This window comes from Parasteatoda tepidariorum, chromosome 7, assembly GCF_982258835.1.
Source record: "Parasteatoda tepidariorum strain Cologne lab strain chromosome 7, Ptep-v5.0, whole genome shotgun sequence".
NCBI classification, from domain to species: Eukaryota; Metazoa; Arthropoda; class Arachnida; order Araneae; family Theridiidae; genus Parasteatoda; species Parasteatoda tepidariorum.
This window is the reverse complement of record NC_141761.1, coordinates 32250040-32276486: the sequence shown is the minus strand read 5'-3', so window position 1 is coordinate 32276486 and position 26447 is coordinate 32250040. Positions and strand designations below refer to the sequence as shown.

The window sequence follows — 26447 nt, the reverse complement described above, 5'->3', positions numbered from 1 at the left end:
ATTTAGTGGATAACAATTGTAAAAAATGAGTGAAAACAATCCCACGGAAAATGCGACGGATTTAAGATTATGTCAAGGTACGTCTCTTGTGAATATCAATTGATTGTTAGGTTTTCTCTTCTGAAATTACATTATGACGCATTCACATACATTATTAATACAAATACATTTTCCAGGGCGAGACGATGAGGCAACCACAAGCACTTCCACTGGTTCAAGAGGGAAAAATGCATAATATTACCGTGATTACAGAGCACGGAGGCGAGCGGAGCAGGAAAAAGAGTCGTTGAATATCCTTCTACTACTGCTGATTCTTCTACAATTAACGTCGCAGGTTGCGAAGTTTAACTTCTTCCGCGCGGAGGGACTCCACGCACTAATATTATTATTATTATTTTTTGGGGGTATTTCAAGTAACGTCTTTTCGATAAAATAGCCGAAGTTACTTGCTTGGGAAAATGGAAAAGTGCCATATTTTTTTAATGATTTCAATAAAAAGAAACTGTATCATCTGGATTGTTATCGATTGACGAACATCAGAAAGCGAGTTGATGTTTTCACAATCATGGGGCGTAATTACCACTATAAATATTAAACACCAATTCACTAGCTTATTAGACATGTTAACTTGATTTAATCTTAATTTATCTTTTGGTAGATGAAGGTTGACATAGTCCATAATTTTTTCCCCTCAATGGTGACCCGCGGACGTGATATGAACTCATGGACGGTCCACTTTAAAGAAAGAAAAAAAATCTAGTGAAGTAAGTAAAAGTCCCCCAAAATATAATAATGAGCGAAATGATATAAATAAATACAAATGACGAAAGAATATAATGAGCAAATTGATTTAAAAAAAAAAAAAAAAACAGCTTAAATGAACTATAGTTCGTTCATCAGGAGTTGACACTTTGCTCCACCTCTTCGGACGAAGAGTTCATTTAAGGACGGGGAGTATAGGTAGAAACGTTCCCGCGTTTGAAATTGAGACAACCCTTGCTGCTCGCCAAACGTAAACAGTGAATTCTTTTTCAGTCACTTACTTCACTTTATCATCTGCTGTTATATCTTCCGTTACTCTAGGAAATTAAATATATTGCAGCAAAATGTCTAAAAAAGGACAGACTATTCACTCAAAAGAAAGAAATGTCATTAAATTTATGAAATATTTAATGTTAAAAAATGCACATAAAAATTGCATAATAAATATTTTTGACATACGATCGCAAAATAGCAACCTTGTTCAGGATTGTTCACATCCTTCTCCCAAAAATAGAGAAATAGTATCGTCGGATACCATGTGATGAAGGCGGAGCCAAGTGCCAACTCCTGGTAAACAAACTATAGTGGTATTCGTTCATAGAATTCTATCACAGATAAAATTTTGGAAGTGGAGTGATATGGCGTAAATACCACTATAAATATTAAATACCAATTCACTTGTATATAAGACAAGTTAACTTGATTCTAATTTGAGGTACCTTTTGATAGATGAAGGTTGACAAAGTCGATACTGATTTCCTCTCAATCATACGAAAAAATATTTCACCGTAAACTCGTGAGCTTCAAATAAGGACAGAAAAATCTTTATTTTATTTTTTATTATGGAATAAAAATGTAACTGTAAGGAAAGTAAGTTTACTAATGCTAAAAATTATTTTCTGAAAAAAATTTTCTTTTTGTCAAATTTAAAATTTTTTTAGTTACTTTTAATTAGTATATAAAAAATTATAAATTTTAATTTTCAGCAAATTTTGCATATTCAGGATATTTTTATAGAGTATTTCATCACAGTTTGGTCATAAAACGAAATCAATGATACACATAATAAGGTATTCATATGCCATAAATTTGTCCGAAATGTTACTTGAATTTCTTATTTTTCCTAAAAATTTCTTTTGTAACTCCGACCAAGGAGGGTAAATCTTTTTTTTTTTCCAATGGCAGGCACTGAATTTGAATCTTTTGCCTATACTACTATGCCAGAATTGTTGCTCATTTGGCGTTACCCAGTGGGCACCTGTGAACCAAAGTCACGGAGGCGAGCAACATTGCCCACGCCACACTGCCACATTCACACACACAACAGAGGACAGCACAAAGAGAGAGAGAAACATCCATGCCCAGAGCGGGATTCGAACCCGCAGCCTATGGCTTCGCAGTCAGGCACGCTAACCGCTCGGCCACCAGGAGGGTAAATCTAATTAGATACAGACAATTGCAGTGTAAAAATTTGCAGACAAGTAAGAATAAAGGTAGATTTGTAAACTGAAACATTATTTTTTTTTAAAGAAATAAAATTGCACCGAATGTTGTGTGTTCAATATAATGGGCGCTGAGTTTCAGGAGCTTCACTTGCAGTTTTACCCTGAATTTAAAAAGTTTCACACCAAGAATTTAATTATTTATTAATTTTTTGCAGAAAATTTTGTCAGTCACGTTTTCTCTAATAAATAATTTACTTGAAACCGACTGCTTCGTAATGGGATGCCTGTTAGTGACGTAGTGTAGGTATCTCGATCCGGATTGGTTGTTGAAGCGTGACATTTGTTTACGTTAGCAACTGTTCTGTCCATTCTATTCCGACTAAGCCCATCAAGTATCAATTCCCTTAAGAAACACATTCTATATTCTTTCACAAAGATTTCAATTCTTTCACTATATATTTTTTATTTAACATAAATACAGGCACGAAGTTATGTGGAATATAAACAAACCAGTTTCGCCACGAAGTTGCCAGGTACGCAAAATAGAAATATTTCACGGTTACAATAAAATACATATACAAATAATAAATCTAAGTTAAGTAAAATACGCATATGAAGAAGAATTTTATTTGAACAAATTCAACGTGCGATACGGCATTCTATTCAATTAACTTCAAGTTAATTAACTTTCTGACTAGTGTGGACAAACTTAGCTCAACTTTAACACGCTATTTTATGTGTAAATGATCAGCTGGCGCTGACGTCGTAGGTCACATGTGTGAGTATCCACGATCTTCTTCTTGAAGTGCCAAATTACCAACCTGAATACATATTTTTAGAATATTGGACCAAACAAATTACGCTAATTAGATTTCGCAAAATAATATTTAAGTGAGGGAGAAATAAAATGCTATTGAAAATTGTCAAATCTGAAAAAAATAAATAAATGAAAAACAGTTTGATTTCTTAATGAAACTTGAAAGTGTTTTTAATAATCACATTTTAATTACTATATGCTTTATTATGCACTCAAGTAGGTTTCATTGCAGTCACGCCTTTTTCTTTAGTGATTTGTTACATTTTATCAAGCCTTTTTGTTTTTCCTCCTTAAATTTCAATTTGTAACAATATGCAGATTTTTTTGTCTTCATTTTTGATAAGAATTAGAATATAGTTGGTATGCATTACTGAATCACCCGTCTCCTTCATGCTTATTTTCATAAATTCATTTATTGCATTTTATTTTATTACAAGTTATAAGTTTAAATTGATTTATCATGTTTCATTTTAATATCGATGTACATTTTATTTTATTATAAATGCACATTTTATTTTAGTGTAATTAGGGACATTTAGAAACTTTTATATTGAAAATATGCAGGGGAAAAATACTTTAAAGTTCCTAACCTGAAAGAAATATAATAAAAGTACTCTTTTCTTTCCTAACTATCTAAAACTTGAAGATATTATTTTTAATTTAATAATTAATTTGGCCTTTTAAACTAGTTCTAACTGTGAGAAATTTTCAGTTTTGTTTATCGTTTAAAGGGTATATTTGTTTTTGCAAATTTCTTTTTAATGACAGTACAATAGGAAAGAAGTAAATATTTAATTCCAGTTGTCAATTTGGCAACACTGTCATCTTCTCTAGCTCTTGTAGCCATTTGTCCCTGGGGTGTGTCTTTCTTCTATATTTGTTTTGCCTGTTACTTTACGTTATTGTGCAATTTTATTCGTTTAATTAAATGAAATCTTAAAATGTATAGTGATGAAAAAAGAATAAAAAAAGAATAAATAAATTTAAAAAAAAAAATTAAAATTAAAATATGGCGTTACTTTTAATAATTCTCTGGCGACTTAACAATAAGAGAGCCAGTCAGTAAATTTTGAAGTGCATATTTCGCATAAGATTTTGAATTTAATTAGAAAGCTTTCTTAGAGTTAGGCAGTTCTTTTATTTGTTATTTTTTCAGTAACTGAAACATACAATAAATTCAAATGAGTAATTTTGCAACATTTATTATTATAAATATTGCTTTATTAAATTATATTTGTTAAGTTTAACACTTTTAAAATTGCATACTTGAATTCAACTATTGTTTTTCCTTCAAATTCCGTTGTTATGATTTTCACTGGAGCCGGAAATGAATGAAAACATAAGAAAACTTCAAGAATAATCTTTTGTGATTTCACTAGAGATCGTTAAAGTAAAATGTAAACAATAAAGGGAAGGCAGGAGCATTGGAAGTGATTTACATCTTTTCCTGACAAGGGGGAAGGGTTGGAAAAACGCTTTTGTTCGACACGAAAATCTCTTCCTTAACAATTTTCTTTTCTATTGCAGGAAGAAAAAAAACGTAAACGTTAAAATTTTTTTTTAAAGAAATATTAGACACAGGGAAATTTTTAATTTGAATTAATTTTTAAATTTGAGGAAATAAAAAGATGGAAAAAATTTTAGTCTAAGAGTTTCAAGTGTTTTGATCACTGAAGAAAAACACTGAAGATTCTTAAAGAATGATCGATTCAAAATTTCATAATATTCTGTTTTCTAATTAATTAATTATAAACTAATTAAAGCGTAAACTTTGTTTCAGGCAAATTTACATTGCTTATTTTAATTGAATTTAATAACTCGATAACAGTAGAAGTCTAAGTTCGACTTTTTAAAAGATGAGAGTTCTCAGATTTTTATTCATATTTTTTTTAAAATTAGCAAATGGAATCAGGCTCTGTTTTCTCCACTTCTTCGCGTTCTCGTCATAAAAAGAAAATTCTCTCTTAATTAAAATTAAGTTATTGTCGATGTCGTCACTGACGGCGCCACCATTACTGATGCAGAAAATATTCGACAAGCGTGCCAAGATCTTTTTTATTGTCAAACATACGAAAAAGTAGCTGGGGAAAAAAAACTGTAATTATATTTCGATTAGTTTTCCCTTTACATCGAAATAACCGAAAAATAGACATTTTAATAACTCGAAAACTATTTCGTAATGTAAACAAAGTCAGACGCATTGCATATCTTCTGCCATAAGAAATGTGGTTGCAGGAGACCATTAATCAACTACGAATAGTTTTCTCTAAACTAAATTTCGTAGTTCGAAAAAAAAAAAACCCCTTCAATTTTGGCTTGCAACGATTCAAAAATTATATTCGCATCAATAAAATTATCATATCAAGTGTTCCTCTAACATTTCTTTAAAAATGAGCACAATTTTAATGCCTTTTCATCCCATAGTTTTCACTTTATGAGATTGAGAATTGCGAGCACCGAAAATTTTTCTAAGACAGTGGTAACGGCTAAACTGTAAATATATTTAGAGTGAACATTAAAATGGTGGCAACAACCTAACTCCAAAAAAAAAAAAAAAAAAAAAAAAATAGTGCGTGGAGTCCCTCCGCGCGGAAGAAGTTAAACTTCGTAACCGGCGACGTTAATTGTAGAAGTATCAGCAGTCGTAGAAGGATCACTAGTTTTATTCAACGACTCTTTTTCCTGCTCCGCTCGCTTCCGTGCTCTGTAATAACGGTATTGTGCATTTTTCCCTCGTGGACCTCTTGAACCAGTGGAAGTGCTTGTGGTTGCCTCATCGTCTCGCCATGGAAAATGTATTTGGATTAATAATGTATGTGAATGCGTCATAATGTAACTTCAAAAGAGAAAACCTAACAATCAATTGATATTCACAAGAGACGTACCTTGACATAACCTTAAGTCGGTCGCATTGTCCGTGGGATTATTTTCACTCATTTTTTACAATTGGGTATACTATAGCATACGTCGCAGATCGTGTTATTCCTACTAAATTTAACTAGTAAACAGCATTTTCTGCGAACCTGATTTCTAGCAACAAGTAAAAGCATCTAACGAAGTGTCTTGTTATAAGTCGCTACTCGCCAGGTTGGAATTGTATTAGTCTAGTTCCTTTGGAAATAATTTATATTGTTGTTTTACCGAAGTTTATGAATTTAGTAAACATATTTAAAACTCAGTTTATTAATTAAACTAAAAGGTAAAAGTTATTCCTAGTAAGTGGAAGTAGTTGTGCTTTTTTCATATTATACCCAATTGTTATCCGCTAAATTTGAAAATAAAAAATACTATCTAATTAAATATATGTGTACCAAAACAAACTAAAAAAATATTTATAGAAAAACAACACTTTTATTATTTTTATGCTAATGAGAGCCAAAACAATATGGAAATGAATGAGGGAAAACTGGATCCTACCACGTGATTTCCCGGCCAATAAAAATGTAGTGTAAACGTTTAACGCAACCTTGTTGGAAGTCGCATAAGAAGTATAACTTCAAAAATGTTGAAGTGAAAGACGAATGATAATTCTTGGTGTTACCTAACGTCAAGAACATTTTGTCACTGTAAATAATTTTGGTGTATCTCAACGCCAAAAATGGCAAATACTGTATACCAAAGTGGTGTTGGGAAACACTGTAATGGTGTACTGTAATTCACATTTTATGGTGGAGGTGAATTCATTGCAGTTTTTGTTAAGAATTTGGCCTTAGTAATAATGATTTTTGGTGCATTTGCATTTATTACGACATAAGGATTTGTTCCAAAGATTTGAACAAAATTACTTTTAAAAAAAAGAATTGTTGATTATTTTTTTTAGAAATATTATTATTAGATACATTATGGCCACAACAATATCACGCTATAAAAGGATGCTCACTTATTGGGATGAAGAAATGCATTATTCCAACTTCAAGAAGATTTTCGTTAACTTAAATAACGGTCGGATCGAGGAATGAAACCCACCAGTCTTAGTTCAAAATTTAAAGTGATTGAATCGTTTCCAATGGACAGTTAGAAGCATGGAAAGAGATCCATAGTTGGCAATTTATCGAAAGATTAAATATCCCAAAACAAAACCAACTCCACGTAATTAATATTAAATTTGAAATAATTTGGCTATAACTTAATCGCCAAAAAGACCGTGACAATTAACAGAACCCTGTAACTGAAATATTTTTGTGGTAAGAGAAATAAAGTAAATTAAGGAATAAAGAGTTATAAATAGATTTTGATGTTGATTTAGTCGCGAAAGGGAATTAATGAGTTATTACGTTTGTATTACATTAAAAAGTATTTGTAATTGTAATTGAAAAAGTAAAAGTAAAAAGCATATATTTGCTTTGCATTAACATTGATTGTTAAGAAGAGAATAATATATTTATATTTGCTTGTTATAAAATGTAATAAAAATTAAATTATTGGCTTCATTTAATTGAAATTTGATTAAGAATGATTATAAAATTAAATTTATGAAATTTAAAAAAAAGTATAAAAACTAGAAAATACGTAGTACTAATATATATTCAGGTATATGCTAATTAAATTACATAAAGTTGGAAAGAAAAATACAATCTGACACAAATTGTAATAATTGAATGGAAATAAGAAATAAATTCATTTCCGTACCAAAAAAAAAAAAAAAAAAAAAAAACATATAAGCATATTCAATAAATCCAGCAGATGCTAGAAAGATTCTAACCGAGAAAAAAATCTGAAAGGAATTATTAGCGATCAACAATTCATATTGAAAAAAGAATAAAGTACACTATAAAAAATCTGGATAAATGTTTAACCAATACTTAGTGCAAAGTTTCTAATTGCACCATAAATTGGTTAAATGAAAAATTGTTTTATTTAGGTTGAGCCATAAAGTGGTAAATATGATCGAGAAATACGTTCATGGAGCAATAGGTTGCACCAAACTTTCGTACTGTGAGAGGCACAAGCTTTAACTGTGACCAATAACTTATTTTGTAACTGTTGACTAATGGACGATTCTGTTGTTGAAGCTTGTTATCATCTCCTGCAAGTTGTCTTTGAAATTGTCTATTTCTTTTGCAGGTAAGTAAACTTTTCTTATTTATTTGCAATAATTACAGTTTATTCCTCTCGTATCATCTTTAAAAATTTTGTTGTCTGTTCTGAAAAAGTTAGTTTCAAATTTCTTCTAGGAAACTGTATTCATTGTATGAATAATTAAATACTTTAAAATCTATATTAGCTCTTTTTCAGTAAATAAGGAGATACATTCATTTTATACGCACAGTAAGTGCAATACCAGCGACAAATAAACGGTAAATACGGCAATCTTAAGCAGCATAGCTTTCCGCCAAATTCACTGACGGTGAAAATTTTATAGGTCCGTGTCTTAATTGCATGACGCCCGGTGGCTGAACCGTAGCGCTTCGCGCTGTCGTGCCAAAGGTCCCTGGTTCGATCCTTGGGACCGGGCAAGGTTGACTCAGCCTTTCATCCCTTCAGTGGGTCGGGAACTAAACACTGGGGGTTCCGCGTTCGGCTGACCACCTGACCGGAACATCTGCTCCTGCACCCCTGAGCCCAAGGTCAAGAAAACTGAGTTGGGCACAGTAGGCCTTGGCCCTCTATGGGCTGTCACGCCACTGAGTTCAGTCTTAATTGCATTCTACCGAACAAAAAAAAATCGTATGTAGTTTCTGTTAGGATTAAAACTTTTTATCAATATCTACGCTTCTGTTTTGATTTGCATGTTCTATATTGCTCATTTTCGTTTGCAATGTCACATAATTACACGAACTTTTGTCTATATATTCTTAAATGCCTTTGTTGTAAAATTTTCAAAGCGAATTATACTTCCGTTCAAATTAGCACTAGAGAGAAAGACGGCTGTTGTCATGGAAACTAGGTTTCTCTTTGGGGCACGAGGTAGGAAAAAAAGTGGTCTATATTGGCGTTAAAGAAAACAAAGCGCTAATTTTTTGTATTTTATTCACCATGAATCTCACTGAAATTTTGAATAAAATACCGACTAGAGCAAGATTTGTTTTAGAGCATTTAGAAATAAGCTGATTTCTTATATTATTTTTTACAAACGGATTTTCTTATTAATATTTTTTAACTAAGCAAAACAAATTTTAAATGAAACGAAATATTATATTTAAAAAGTTAATAAATATATTTTTTTATTAAATATAAATTAAAAAAAAACACTTGGATGCTCCTAGATACTTATTTTTCCATGAATTATTATTATTATTTTGTAGATTTATGTATATTACTTTAGCCCACATTTCCGTTTTGTGAGGGAGGGAAAAGACAACATAAACATAAAATTGAACGCTATAATTGATCAGGAAAAAGGTCATATGTATTCTGTGCAATATTTACAGTTTTTTCTTTTTAAATAATTCTTTTTGAAAAAAGTTTTATTTTAATTACAATAGTATTTTTTTTTATTCTGAAATATATTTGCTTCTATGAAACAAAAGAGCTTTAATTAATAAGACGATTCTCACAAACATGTGAAGTTTTAATACCATCCACATGAATACTGCTTGTGTGTTTATCAGCAGCCATATCCCGCCCTCTTAGATTCTTTGATCTATCCAAGTGATGATCATGTTGTTCCTTTAATGTTTTAACAGTTGACAGTTCCTTCTGCAATTTTTTTGTGGTTTCACCCTGCATAGAATTCAATTCACAATTTCTCCTGGGGAGAAATTCTACTTGGATGCCTTGGCGCATTTTAACAACAAAAAAATAATATTTTGAAATATCAAAACTTTCCTTTTCAGGATCTTTGTGGGTGAAAGAAGTCTTAATATAAAAATATCCGCTCCCTTTTATAAATAGTTGGTTTCGAAAAAACGTTTCAGATTTTGAAATGTTTAAACATTTTTCTACATAAGAACTACAATTTCTAAATTTTTTTTAAATATTGTATTTTAAAAATAGTAATCAAAATATGACTTGCTTTGATTGGTCTTTCTATGTTTTAAAAATGTAAGGGTTCAAATTTTGTTTCTTCTGTGAAATTATTTCAATTCCTACACATTTTATTAACATAAATTACATTATTTTTAATCTTCTTTCATTATCACAAAGGCACCAATAACTTCAATGCTTTTAATCAATAAAGAGGCTCAGGAAAAAATATTGTTATAACCAGTGTAAATCCTATTAATAAAAATATTTATTCTGCCGAAATTAACAGAATTCTATACAGGTTACATACAGTTTTTTCAAACTTCAAAAGTACTAGTTTCAAGAACAGCTTATAAACAAGGAATGTGTAAAGTTTCAAGTTTTGAGAATGAAGAAACTGTGTTTGGAAAAACAGTTATTCTTTTGTAAAAGTAGCTCCAAAGTTTTATTTGTGTATGATCTTTTTAAATCTTGTTGTGCTTTTTACAATCGACTGAAAAATGTAATGTAGTTAAAGTAATAGCACCAGAAAAATCTATAATAATGAATATATAATAATGAATATATAATAATGAATATATAATAATGAATATATAATAATGAATATATAATAATGAATCTATAATAATGAATCTATAATAATGAATATATAATAATGAATATATAATAATGAATATATAATAATGAATATATAATACCAATTTCCATTTCACTACCATTTACTTATTTGCAAAAAAATGACAATAATTTTTTCCCAAACTGAGTGAAATTTTTATCTTTTTATCAAGTAGTAAATTATGTTTGCAAAAAAGTAATTCAGTTATATTGTAAATTTTAATTCAAATGAGGCAGAGAGTATCAAGAAATTCAGTATCTTATTAAAATATTGAATATTATTTTTAGATGATCCCAAATTTCAAAACTGTAAACATTGAGGCATATGCTAACATAATTTTATTTTAAATTACTGTAAATTAAAAATAAGTTTGAATTGAATGCACTCTCTTAGTAACAAAAACATACTATCTATCACATTTTTGAGTGAATATTTTATATTTTTTTAATGAATGCTGTGATGTGTATAAACAGTATAATATATTTAAATTTTAAGATTTTACATAAAAATCATTACATTCTGTTTATGTATACAAACATCAAAGTGATTGTAAGTGAATAAATTATGTTTGAATATCGATCTGGATCTGCATATTTTTTGTTAATGTTTCCAAGGTTCCATTTTTTTTACGTTTCTTAATTTACTTCAAATTCATTAATTCCATACGCCAATGTAATTAATAATGGAATGTTTCCTTAATTAGAGATTGGGGGTTGACCAGCCAAATATTTGCCTACTCTTTTATCTAAATTTTTATTTGTGAAAGTAATATTTTCACTTTTAAATAATATAAAAATACATAGTAATAAGAATTTGCTTCAGCCTAAAATTAAAATTCTCTTTAAAACATTAGTGGTACTAATTCTATAGCATCAGTTGGTTCTTAAAAAAATGAAATGTAAAAAATAATTTTAATTTTACATATTACAACTTGTAGAAAGAAAATATTTTTGAAGGTCCAAAAAGCGGAGAAAGTTAGCATCATTATTAAACTATTATAAAAAAAAGAGAAGATAATTTAAGTCAAATTCATATAAATCAAATTAAAATTTAATTATTTAAATCTATAAAAATTTATTATTTTTAAATAACATATATATATATATATATATATATATATATATATATATATATATATATATATATATATATATATATATATATATATATATATATATATATATATATATATATATATATATATATATATATATATATATATATATATATGTTACACAACAAATCTAAAATAAAAATATTTAAAAAAATTTTTTTTTATAGATTTAAATAATTAAATTATAATTTGATTTATATAAATTTGATTTCAATTATCTTCTATTTTTTTTTAAATAAATGTTTAATAATGATGCTAACTTTCTCTGCTTTTCGGTCCTTCAAAAATACTTAATAATGGTGCAACCTTCCTCCGCTTTTAGTTCCCTTCAAAACTCTTAATTTTACGGCAAACATCAGCATAAAATTAATAATAGTCGTAATGGTATTCGCGATCGCAACGAACTATAGGGGGCGTTGTTGTATGAGACGCATACCTGCGATTTCTATATGAACCGTCATTCAGTTACACTAGAGACGTCGTTAATGTAGCGTGTAGCATTGCAACGTTCCTTCTTTAATGTGGCTTATTAAATTTAAAAAAGAAAAATGCTTGATATTCTTTCTTGTACAACCGAAAACAAAATTGTATCTCTTTTTATTAGAGAAGGAATATCTAAAACACATCGGAAAAATATTTGTACATTAACAGAAAAAAATATGTATATTATTATAATAGTTAAAACCTAATGCCCGAGAAATAGTATTACTAAATTTAATGATATAACATGAAAGGCCCATTTAAACTTTACATTCTATAGTTTTAAGAATCATATTACTTCAAAAATTAAAATGAACAAAAAGTATACATAAGCCTCATAATTTTATGAAATTTAATTTTGTAAACAAAGTTTTTTGACAACAATTTTTTTCAAAAAATTTCAAGTTTCAATAAAAATCATTATTTAGAAACTAAGAAACGTAAAATAAAGAATGCTGACGAAACAAAAAAAAAAAAAAAAAAAAAAAAAAATTCTTTTTTGTCGCCATTTTTAGTGCTACGAAAATTCGTCTTTGGGATTTGCCAAAAACAAAACAAGATGCAATTTTATTTTTTCAGGAGGGAAATATTTTACCGAAAAAACGAAAATGTACCAATTCCCACAACATGAAACTTTATCTTGGTAAACGTACGTTTTGGAAATGTTATTTCATTTGGAATCTTATTTATCAGAGTTCATATGGCGATATGATTGTTTTGAATCTTAGCTAAACTCTATATCAGCTCATTTTCCACTGAAATCCGATTGACTATTTTGATTTTAAATAAAGTGTTTTATTTTATGAATTGTCGCAAACATTTTAAGTGTAGATTGGCGGCACTTAAGAACCGCCAAATCTGTAGCGGCGGTGGCGTTAATACGTAAGTACCGAATTTTTATTCCATGCTTTTCTGAATCATATTACTTCAAACATTGGAATATACAAGAAGTATACATAAACACATAATGTTATACCATTTAATTTTTCAAAAAAAGTATTTTGAGAACAATTTTTATCAAAAAATTATAAACTAAAATACGGAAAATAAAGAATTCTTAGGATAAAAAAACGATTTTAAGAATTCTTTACATTGAAATAAAAACTTTCATATTGTTTCTTTTTTTATTATTCTAATAGTTCTTAATCAGACGTAAGAAACCATTCTGTAGAGAACCATCATCAAATGAAAAAAAAATATTTACAAGCAAATTTTTTTATTGTAAAAATCATTGCACTTACCTGATTTATAATTCCCGGAGAATTCCAAAATGATAAGTTCCTTGTTTGAAAACTTTATTCTCAAATAATAGATACATAGTTTATCCCTTCATTACTTTTAGGTAACATACTACACAGCAAAATTTTATAATTGATATGAATTTGAATATGTAGCTAAAAACAGAATAACTGAATTCTAGTTGAACTTATTCTTTCAAAACTAAAAAAAACTTACCAAGAAAATGATTAAAATTAATTGAGAATCAGCACAAATGACACTATTTCAAGTAACTTGGATAATTTTTTATTGTTGTTTTCCGAATTATATGGATACAGCAATATATACTATTCTATAACGAAGAAGAATATGCTATAACTATTACAATTCTGTATGTTCTGAATTCATATTTATTCACTGGAATGACGAAAACAATGTTGACTTCACTTTAATTCGTAATGAATTGAAGACAGAAGAAATGCATTTTACCTTAATACACACATCTGTAACAGTATCCGAAATCAGAAGTCATCAGTTGCAAGTTTGTTGATAATAGAAATTAAAAATTATTGCGGAATTTTTCTTCAAATGTTTGGCGTGTTCTGTTCCTGAAAGATTTACTAATATTCTGGAGATTTTTTTCAAGTTCTTCGGCCTTTTCCTTAGGGAAATTTTGTTTCTTATTTGCTGCTAAAAAATGGCGTCTGATTCTGTCAATGACTTTGATGGAACTAAATGAAAACGTGATAAATTAATGTCTGATATTTACAGGCTCCCGCTAGACGGCGTACTCGAGCGTTGCGATCGCGAATTGTTTCCCTTTAAATTTTTTTGTCTCCCTAATTTAAATTTATTTTCCAGTACTGCTATTATTAGCGAGAATATTAAATTATGGTTGTGAACTCATCAAATTTGTTTGAACAATATAATGTTTTAAGAATATAAATGTTATTTTAAAAAATGATTACTTCGAAAAATCACTTCCGTTCACCAAGAGATCTAAATGTTTATAATACTAATAGATAGTAATATTTGGAGATGGGAAGTAGAGGCACAAGCGTAAGCAAACAGAATTCCTTTCATTACATATATGTTACGTGAATAATTTTGACTTAAGTAGAAAAACTGTTTTCTGCCAAGAAACGACAATTATTGCGAAGCAATCATCTGGGTTGGTGAGCGACAGCGAACAGGTGGCTTGGTCCCCTAGTAATAAAATAAAAACAATCAGATATATGCTAGGGAGATAAAAGCAGTCTATACCTCAGCTCCCTCAGCTATACCTGAGGGAGATAAAAGCAGTCTTAAGTAATCTGTTAAAAATAAATCTATTTATATTATATAAAACGCTAATACGTACGTATGTATGTATGTATCAATAAAACCGATGATATTTCTTTTCTCGCGCTGGCAACAGTTTTCATTTTTAATTGATTGGATTCGGCGCGCAAGAGCACGTAGTGAGCATCATATGGCTAATCTATCTATCTTATTATATAAAACGCTAATACGTACGTATGTATGTATGTATCAATAAAACCGATGATATTTCTTTTCTCGCGCTGGCAACAGTTTTCATTTTTAATTGATTGGATTCGGCGCGCAAGAGCACGTAGTGAGCAACCAGATAACAATAACCAGAGTGAGCATTATCAGGTTGTTCAATTCAGATTCATGCACTAAAAACATGACAATATTTAATTTAAACTCAATTAGGAATTAATTAATTAATTGAAGTGAGAATGCTTTAAAAGGCCGCTGTTGAATTGATATTTTTCTACTGGGAGCTACCTAAGCGTCTAAAAAACGTTTAAGTGTTTGTATTGAATGCATTGAATTTTTTTATATTTCGCGTATATTTATGCATTGAATTTTCACGCTTTAAAATGCAGAATATTAGTGAAGCAATATTTGATAATTTATTTTGCTAATATGTTTCTTATCTAGCTAATGTTTTGATTTTTTTAACCATGTACAATCTAAATAGCTAATATACTTTTTTAAAAGCCAATAAGAACATTGGTAGAATTCTTCTACATAAGTACAATACTATGTCTTTGATGATAAAATACTATGTCTTTGATGATAATATATTATATCTTTGTGCTAGAACATTGTGTTCATTGGCGAGCGAGCGCAGCGAGCCATGGTTCACGGCGTGAACCACATAGGATTGCGTAGCAATTCTCGGGGGTTGGCGAGCGTTAGCGAGCAGGGGGCGGAGCCTCCTAGTATTATATAAAACGCTAATACGTTTTAATTGATAGGCTTCGGCGCGCAAGAGCACGTAGTGAGCATCATATGGCTAATCTATATTATATAAAACGCTAATACGTTTTAATTGATAGGCTTCGGCGCGCAAGAGCACGTAGTGAGCATCATATGGCTAATCTATATTATATAAAACGCTAATACGTTTTAATTGATAGGCTTCGACGCGCAAGAGCACGTAGTGAGCATCATATGTCTAATCGGGTGAATTCTCACCCAATTATCAAAAAAATTCTCACAAAATTATCTTCATCGAAGCCGATGCTTTACATCCGGCGTTCAGTACTATTTCATATTGTTTTACAACACATGGTTTTAGCCCTCTGGTGAAAAAGACTTTGAAACAAAACTTACAACAGTTACTTTTCTCAACAACTGAAATTTAGAATAGTGCGATTAAGAAAAATACGCGAACTGTTTGCAATTTCAAATTAATATTGAAATGCACAGGTTTAGAATTTTCTACAGTGAAAAGTTTTCGGAACTTCAGTGTTCAAAAAAGTATACAAAAGCTAGACATTAAGAACGTATCCAATGAGCGAGCAAAGCGAGCATCGGATTGCGAAGCAATCCGAAATGAACTGCGAAAGCAGTTCCGGGGGTTGGCGAGCGCCAGCGAGCAGGGGGCGAAGCCTCCTAGTATTAAATAAATTTTTTTGTAATGCAAAATATACTTAAGAAATTACTAGGCATATGGAGGATAAATTACAATAGGAAAAAAAAATAAACAATAGAAAACTTGTAAAAAATAAAATAATCGTAAAATATGAAATAAATTCATTTGTAACAAAAAATATATCCAATAAATGTCCCGGCAGCTGCCATAAAAATTCTAACAGAGAAAAAAAATGTAAGAAAAAATTTAGTAACCAATGAACCATATTGAACAATTGTTCAGGTATATGACGAATGAATACACAAAGGGTAAAGACAACTGGAGACAAATTTGAAGTTTATTAATAATTAATAAAATGTATTGAAATTATTTCCCTGACTGAAGCTCAGAAAGTTTTAACAGAGAAAATCTGAAAGAAATAGTAACGATTAAACCTTTTCATAAAATGTCCAGGCTTCTAGAAAAACATCATCAGTGGTAAAAACAATCTGAAATAAATAGGAACTTCATTAATAACAAATAAAATGTATAGAAAAAAAATGTAGCAAGCAGCCAGAGAATTTATACCAGAGGCAGTAGAAATCTGGGAAAAATTTTAATTCATTCAAAAAAAATCGTGAAAAATTTAGAAATTAGAAAAGAAGAAAAATTAAGTTCGTAAAAAATAAATTATTTTAAAATAAAAACTAAAAAAAAAACTAAATCTGTAACTTAAATAAAATTAATAAGAAGTAAATGTTATTTCTAAAGTTAAAATCCAAGTAAAAATCTTTAAAATTTTGTTAGAAAGCAATGCTATTGACTGTAAACAAAATAAACATTCAGTTTATGGGAGAAATATTTTGACTCCTCGCTAAGTAAATAGAAAAGGAGCAACAACAACGAGGCAAATAGAAGAACTCTTGCTCGTGGCAAATCATATTAAGTATGTATCCGAAGAAAAAGTGTGAGAGCTTAGAAAATTGAAAGAGGTTTTATCTTATTAATTTTTGATAATACTTAGAGTAACTTTTATTAGCCTTCAAAAATTTAGCGAAATAGATATACAAATAATTAAAATTTAGCTAGAAATTTAATGTAGCAATAAATATAGAAATGTAATAAAATGCTATAAATGTATAAATTTGCTTGCGACGTTTTATAGTGTAGATAATTTTCTACATAGTAGATGTAGAGGAATTTTGTATAGACGTAAGTGACTGGACATAGACGTCTTGTACTGAAGAAAGCTTTATTTTCTATAAAATGTCTCTCACAGCAGGTAGTTTTCTTTTCTTGGTATGGTTTGACAAATAGGTTGAAACGTTTGGAAAAATAGAGGGTAGAACACCAAGTTTTAATTGGTGTATACCTTTCTCTAGTTTCCGAATTTAATAATTTGAAAAATAATAAATAATAATAATAAATCATAATAAATAAATAACACACTACTAAAATATGTAACTTTTGCAGGGTTGGCAAGTTTCTGATAAGGAAAATAAATATTAGCTATTATAAATAGGAAGTAATTTTATAAAAAGTATACATAAAATTTAAAATTACAAGTCATGTTCTTTAATCATTTTGATTTTTAACTCTTTTTCGTTTCGACAATTACTGTCAAAAATTCATCATTTTGTGTAGAAAATCATAACCTATTATACACATTAATTACCTTGCATAATTATTCATTGATTGAAAAGAATTAATAATGGATTTAAACAAGCATTTATATTTTTTGTATATTATAGACAGTTTACTTATCAGGGTATTTATCATCGTAATCATGATTTAAATCTCTCTTCCTCTCTCTCTCTCTCTCTCTCTCTCTCTCTCTCTATATATATATATATATATATATATATATATATATATATATATATATATATATATATATATAAATAAAAACAAGAGAACACGAAGAAAGTTAAGAAAAAAAATAAGTTTCATTTATTGCGCTTAAGCTGCAAGTAAACGGAACTCATTAGATAAGTTCAAAATGAAGATAAAACAGAGAAAAATTATAGACATATGAAAAAAGGGGTGAAATAATAAGTAAAAAAATAACAAACAACAGTTAAAAAAAAAGGAAAAAAGAATGAAATTTTATTTAAAAAAACCGAAAAAAAAAGATATAATCTTTTCATCAGCCCACACGATTATATCCGCAAAACAGAGTGATTTCTGATATTGTATCAATAAAGCTACAGCAAAATATATTAATTCAATAGTGTGAGGAGCACTCAAAAATTTTTTTACAAAAATTACAACAAATAAAATAGAACACAAAAAGTAAAAATAAGTAAAAATGACGTGCAAAAACAGAAAATAAAAGAAAACAAAAAACAGTATAAAAAATGGACTATAAAGCGAGTAGCGAAATCAGATCTACTTACATGGACGGGAAATTTTTCAAGAATGATTTAAAAATGTTTTCGCAGAAAGATTGCCAGATTACAAAATATGAAAACAAGAGCGCAAATTGAGTGTAAATAGAGGGTTTTAAAGTGCCGTTCTTACTGCACTGCTGAAGTGATTTGTTATTCTGTGCATTGATTTGTTAGTTACCAAGGATGGGCCCGAAATGGATGTGCGCAAAGTAATATTATACTGGATAATTTTAAAAATTGACCATAAATAGTTTTAGAAAATAGATGTTTATTTAAGAAAAAATATAAAATAGAAAAGAGAAACATAATATATATATATATATATATATATATATATATATATATATATATATATATATATATATATATATATATATATATATATATATATATTCAGTCATCATTTCCTGTAAGTTATTTTACCCTTAACAATTTCTTTAATTTACTAGTAGAATATTAAGTGCTAGAAAATAATTCATAATCAAGTGGCCAATAATTATTGCTCATCTCTAGTGCGATGTAAATGAAATATTACTGTATTCTTCGTTACGGTTCGTTTGATTTCGATGACATTTTTGTTTTTTTTACCACCTTAATACTAATTTGCAAGCTTTTCTATTTTTTTTATATTTATTTTAGTTTTTGACGTAGATTATTTAAATATATATACATTAAGAGCGGTCAATACGGAAAAACTTGTACGTATTGACTTATTCTTAATTATTTTTTTATTTATAATGATTTTATTTCATTTTTACTTTTATTCTACCAAATTTTTTATTTTTAGGAAATATAAGAACTGTACTCGATTGCAACTTGATTAAAAAACCATTTTTCATATTTTGTCACAATATTTGAATTTTAAAAAAAAATGAGTAGGGGCGAGAAACAATAAATTTGAAGTGAAAGTTATGTCTAGAAAGACTGTGATGAAAATATTTCTTTAGGTGAATTAAAAGTTAAACTTCAGCTGTATTTGAAATGCTCTTCGTGATGAAAATATTTCTTTGCGAGAATTAAAAGTTAAACTTCAGCTGTATTTGAAATGTTCTTCGAAATTACGGACCGAGAAGAATGGTTTTCTCATTTGGGGTGTTATTGTTTGTAATGGTTTCCGGAGATAATACAGCTGTCGAAAATCACCGCGGGTGTGATGGCATGATGAATGACATCTGCAGAATGTCTCTCCTTTTAAGATGAGGTTTGTCAAAAACCTAAAGTTTGATAGAAAATGCACGTTTAACAGGAAGTATAATCTCTGTTTAATTCTAACAAAAAACTGACGCTAACACAGTTTTTTATTTTTTTAATCAAAAGATTATTTTCGATGGGAACGGGTGTTGAGAATTTTACCGAAAACAAGAAAAACTTACGCTATTTTTTAATGATTAGATTAGAGCTAAGAATAATTAGCAGGTAATTTTTCATGCATGTAAAATAAACTAATAAATGATTTATTTTGAGTTCTAGGACCACGAGAAAAAATAAGGAATAAAAAGTGTTTCTTGTTGTAAGTTGTGAATAATAAAATCGTTTACGCGAAAATGAATTAAGTCAAATGAAAGTATCGACGTTAATAATTTAATACAATGCTCTTATATCCTTAAGTCAAATCACAGGAAAACATAGAATTCTAATTTTTTTAAAAGTTGGGAAAAATGGTGGATGATTTTTGCATTATCTAGGGTAACGAGAAAAAATAAGGAATAAAAAGTGTTTCTTGTTGTAAGTTGTGAAAAATAAAATCGTTTACGCGAAAATGAATTAAGTCAAATGAAAGTATCGACGTTAATAATTTAATACAATGCTCTTATATCCTTAAGTCAAATCACAGGAAAACATAGAATTCCAATTTTTTTAAAAGTTGGGAAAAATGGTGGATGATTTTTGCATTATCTAGGATAACGAGAAAAAGTAAGGAATAAAATGTGTTTCTTGTTGTAAATTGTGAAAAATAAAGTCGTTAATTCAAAAAAGAATAAAGTCAAAGCATCGACGCTTATAATTTAATACAATGCTGTTATATCCTTAAGAAACAAGAAAACATAGAATTCTAATTTTTTTAAAAGTTGGGAAAAATAGGGGATTTTTGCATTATTAAAAAACTATTACAGTATAATAATTAGTAAAACAGAATTTGTGTAGTCTTATTTTGTTTAAAAACTAAAGGTGAAATTAAAAATTGTAGAACGATTTCTCAGCTGTTCAGAAAGAAAAAAAATCGTTTGGTCAAAATTATATTCTTTTCTCAATATTTCAAAATAAATTAAATATAAAAACAAGTCTGGATTAAAAATTTTACAATTGCAATGAAAGTGAGTTACTTATAAATTAATTGTGTTCGTTTTTTACATTTTTCTCATATTTTTTTCTTCAGAAAAGTAGATGACATAATACACTGCAGTTCCTAATCGGATACCTGCAAGCGTGTGGCATTCAGAAGCCAATCAGGTTCAACACACACGCCTGACGTCACTTACAGGTATCCGATTAAATCTGACTTAGATTATATGGTTCAGCCTAATTACGTATCCCTCTTCTCGAGTTGCAAGAAAACACTTAAAAGGACAGATATGAATTTCAAATAAATGTTACCAAAAATTCCAACAGCATTTAATTTTTTCTTTAAATCATATGTAAAATTATAACAATAAAATCAATTTTATCAGAAACTTATATTGTACTTAAAGTAAAAATGTATCCAAATAAATCAATCAAACATAAAGTATGCTGGTCCACAATTGTAAATACACAAAGAATATCTAACGTTTAAAGAATATCTTAAGAATCATTTTAAAAATCTGTTGCACCATTGTTTCATTGTAGTCATTGTGACATGCTATTTGGCATACTTTTTACTAGGTCTTCCAAGTTACTTATATCTAACTAGTTTCATACATCATATATAGAGTTAACAAGATCTTTTTAAAGCTGAATATTGCTTCGAATTTTAACATATTGTTCTTGCAAGAAGTCCCAATTATTTTGAATCACATTTAAATCAGTAGAATTCGATGGCCAATTCGAAACATTTAATTTTATTTAGTTTAAAAAAATTGTTTGAAACATTAGATGCGTGAAAAGATGCCCCACTTAGCTTTAACATGAAACTAAAAACTTCTAAAGTCTAACCGTATGCTAACCACTGCTGTTTTAATACTTTTATATAAATTATAGTGCTCATATTCTGATAAAACAAAGAGTTTGTTATCAGAAACTATAACACTTTTCTAATTATATTTTGCTGCATTCTTTTAATAATAAATTCTTTAAAAGAAAAATTTATGATGTTTTCTTAAACGTGGTATTCTTTTGATTTTCACAGTTGTGGTGAAACCATAGTTATTAGGAACTCTTAAAACAGTTGATTTGCAAATATTTTTATGAAACTCACTTACAATTTTTTCAAACAGTAAGATGTACGATATGCATTTTATCGAATGAAGTTATCTTGGAGTTTGCTCCTGATAATTTTTTTGCGCTATCATCTAGTTTTTTTTTATGAAATTTTAACAGCAGCATTTACCACATAAATCCTTTACTTTTCCAATTTCGTTTAGCTAACTTTCGGGTGGTGTTCTTAAAATTAATTTATCGTCAAATAAACTAAAACGACATTTTCCGAAAAAGAATTTTAAATCTGTTGAAAACTAAATAATATTTTGGAAATTTAGTATTAACAAATATTTTGAAATTATTATTTAATTATAGAATTATGTGATATCAGAAATGTTTTGTTTACTCATATTTTATAACAAGCGATTGCTTATATGAAATTAAATGTGTATAAATGTCGTTTTTTTTTAAAAAATTAATTAAAAAAAATTGTCCTTATATATTTGCACTGTAGATCGTAAGGATAACTAATTATATTACATTAATGGATATTTGGGTTGCAAATTATCTTCATTTTCTCACTTCTTTTTCATAAAGTAAATAATATGATGAATGGATCACATTATTTCACATTAATAGTTGGGTGTTTAACAGATTACTAGTATTTTTGGACAAATATTTTTTACAGCCTTTTCGTGAAGTAAATACTATTTTAAGGATAACAAATCACTCTACAATAACAGTTGGTTGGGTTACAAATTGATGGTATTTTAGGTATCAAACTATGCATTTTTTCTTCATTTCTTTTCAAAAAAGTAAATGATACTAGTGGGCTGCGCCCCCTGCTCGCTAACGCTCGCCAACCCCCGAAAATTGCTACGCAATCTTATATGGTTTGCTTCGCAAACCAAGCTCGCTTCGCTCGCTACTAACTTAGGTACATTGCAAATGCACAAAATTCTAAGAATTCAAAACAATCATTCAAATCCATATAACAACTTTTTTCTTAAAAAAAATTACATCTTTTTAGTAAATACTAAGTCATTAAAATAAATTTGAATTCAAATAAATGACATGTAATTCGTTAAACCTATTAAAAATGTGCTATAGTATAAAATCTTAAGATAAAATTTCTAAAACTGATATCTCTTTAAGAAGGTTAAAATTTCGGCTATAATTAAGTCTATTAAAAATTTAAATAAGAGAAATTGCAATGGAAAAACCCTGCATAAACAAAACATTGAATTTCGGAAGAAATCTCGTTTGGTGAGAATGCTCTCTCTTGTCAAAAAATACAAAATAAACTGACCTCAAATAAAACTCCAAGGACTTCGAATCAAATAATTAAGGAAACTACTATCACGTTTAATATAAAAGCAAGGTTTATTAACTAAACAATAAAATTACAGCATCGCAGTTCCAAAAAACAAATCTCACACTCACTCAAAAAAACAATTTACCTTCTAATTAGTCACCATAGCAACCACAAAACTCTTCTCGTTACCATCTATAAACTGATATATAATAAATAAATTATTTAACAAAAAATACGATGCGCATAAGCACAAAATATTTTACACTCTGGTTATTTCAGTTTCCGTTTTTAGAAGCGCTATATGTTGAGCCACCCAATCTAGATTTGGCATGTGACATTTTTAGCTGCAATTATTGGTTGATTTTCTAGCGTTGCCATTCGGAGATTTGTAATGAGGCTTTTTTTTATCGCCGTGTAAGAGAAATATATATATAGATGATACATGGGTAACAAATTGTTTTATAGTTATAATTAGTTGGGTAACAAATTAATAGCATTTTGGGGGAACTAACTATGTTCTTTTTCACTTTCTTTTTAACAAAATAAATAATACGATGAATGGATAACAAAATACTCAGCAGTATTAGTTGGTTGAGTAACAAGTTTAGAGTATTTTGAGCAACAAACAATGATTTTTTTTCATAATTTTTTAAAAAAAGTAAATAATATGATGCATGGATGACAAATTTTCTTATAGTTATAATTAGTTGGGTAACTAATTAATAGTATTTTGCGTGTCAAACTATGTTCTTCTTCTTCACTTTCTTTTTAATAAAGTAGATAATATGATGTATGGATTATTAATATTATTCTACAATAATGGTTGGATAACTAATTAATTGTATATTTCTTATCGAATGATTGAATATGGAAATTTTCAACCGTATAACATTTAACAAAAACAAATTAGTGATTATCAACTATCAAACAATGATTAGAGCTACAAGGCAGCTTTTATTTTACAACAGTTTAAATTAATAATCCTTACGAATCGTAACAGGGGAGAGAAAAAAAATCAAATTTCTAGTTTTTAGTTTAAAAACAATACGCAGCTGAAATACATATTTTTGCATAATATAGGTTTCAAATATGAAGGAGGAAAACAAATTGACAGAAAATTTTTTATTTTCTGTCAAATCTTTCATAGGTATAAATAGCTTCAACATTATCTAGAATGACAAGCATATTAGTAAAACGCCTACATTTCAGTTTAAGTGATTTGATTAAATATGTGTTTTTTTTTATTGTTACACATCTAAAAAGAGCTTGAATTTCAAATTAATGTAATTTTTTTTTAAAAAAAACTATGATTTAAAAATTCATAAAATGTAGGAAAGATTTTCAAAATTGATTTTTTTTAAAAAATAACAATAATCTAATTTTAAAGGGAGAAAAAATTTAAAAAAAAACTATTTTTGCTATATCACTTCAAAGAAGAAAACTGATTCAGGTATCGTATAACTTGTGTTCGTCAGAAAAATTTATCGGCTGAGGAGGTCCCCCCCCCCTCCAAACAGAAAGATCGATGGTGGCGCCTCTCAGCATCCTACGTAAGACCGAGGAACACTTTTCTTCAATCCTGTCATGGCAATACGGAACTTCGAGAGTAAGTGTTTTCCATTTTTATTTAACTTCTATTATCCTCCGACATCGAATTACAATTTAAAGAATTATTACAATTATCATCAACATGGAACTACAGCTTAAAAAGAAAATCATTACATAAATTTATTTTAATAGTTCATTAATGAATACACAAATCAGATTGTTTTAGGTAAATTTTTTGTCTTAATTTCTTCATAAATGATTGATAATTTTCATTAATTTTCTTAATTATTTGTGGACTTTATAAAATCATTGATAATATTTATATTGTTTAAATCATTGATATTGTTTATATTCTAAAGATAGAAAAATGTAAATCTTGAACTGCAACTTTCTAGAGAATCTTTGTATATTTTTTACTTATTTTAAATTAGTTAAACCCATTAGCCTAAATTTTTTTTCTCATCTTTTTTCTTTTTTAGTAAATTAATTATTTCGCCTTTAAACTTTGTTTCGGTAAAACAAAGACATTCGTGTTGTTTGAATTATAATAATAATATAAGTAGTTATATTTCGATCCTCTATTTTCAAAAAGGTACTTTTTGAACCACTGGCAAGTGTTGCGTAAACGCAACGTCAACATGAAATGATTTAACGTACTCACTTTTAGGCTTTTTCTATCTTTCAATTTTTTATTAACTTTTAGACTAATTACTGATTATCCGTAAGCTATTTACTTCCTATTTACACCGATAATTGCACATATCGAAATTAAGCTTTTTTTATTTGGTGTAAATTTGAGACTTCCATCTTAGAAAAAAAAATTATTTATCATTATTGTCTATTAGACTAGTTACCCTGATAAATTCTTTAATTATAAGTTAAAAGAAACTTTTTCCATTTTTTTAAAATATCTGATAAGTAGGACTAGGATGTTGATGATAAATGCATTTTTTTTACATATTGGATCCTTTTTTTTCTTTTATGGGACATTATTCATGTTTTTTTTGTCAATTTTCATTTTTTAGATTTCGTTTCCCTTCTTTTAATCTTTTTTTAGTGATTTTTTAAAGCATTATTATCCAAATTATGTATCCAAAGTCTTAATTTTCTTAACGCTATAGTGCAAAAAAGATGCTTTAAGTAAAAAGAAGAAAATTGATGTAAAAAATATATCTTGAAATCGATTGACTAACAGCGCAATATCTTCGTTTATTCATTGCATTTTGGTCGCACAAAATGCGCTTGAAAAACTGGAATTATCCTATATTTTCCCCAAGTTTCTTGACTCTTACGAAAGTTACAAATGAAAAGATTCTTGCAGGCCTTACCAGAAGTTTCTTGTTATCTGCAACATAAGAAATAAAAAAATATATTTATTAGACAGGTTCGCAAAATGAGTGGCGCTCTGAAAAATTTTCATCAGAGCGAACAACCGAAACGCGTATTATTTTCTTTTCAATACCGTTTCAAAAGAAAAAGAGAGAGAGAGAGTGAGAGAGACTTATTATAATGTACAGTACTAACTTATTATAATTTATTTAGGGCTGTAGATGCCCAGTGGTTAGGTCCCGCAGTGGACTGATCGTTAAGACACGGTTCAACATCACTGGCTGCTGTCAATGTGCGGGTGGGTG

The 26447-nt window shown here is 28.5% G+C and overlaps 1 protein-coding gene across 2 annotated transcripts in view; it reads left to right on the top strand.

Annotated features, from left to right (window-relative positions):
• The window catches only part of LOC107453119 (tyrosine-protein kinase transmembrane receptor Ror), a 96197-nt gene that overhangs the window by 1217 nt on the left and 68533 nt on the right, over positions 1–26447 (top strand). Inside the window, exon 1 of one of the 2 annotated variants that reach the window (XM_087167625.1) lies at positions 24745–24871. The exons of the other annotated variant lie outside the window; for it this stretch is intronic. Within the exon in view, the coding sequence (XP_087023751.1) occupies positions 24850–24871 (22 nt within the window). The 5' untranslated portion in view covers positions 24745–24849. Of the gene's footprint in view, positions 1–24744; positions 24872–26447 lie in introns of those variants that run through there. 2 annotated transcript variants of the gene reach the window in all.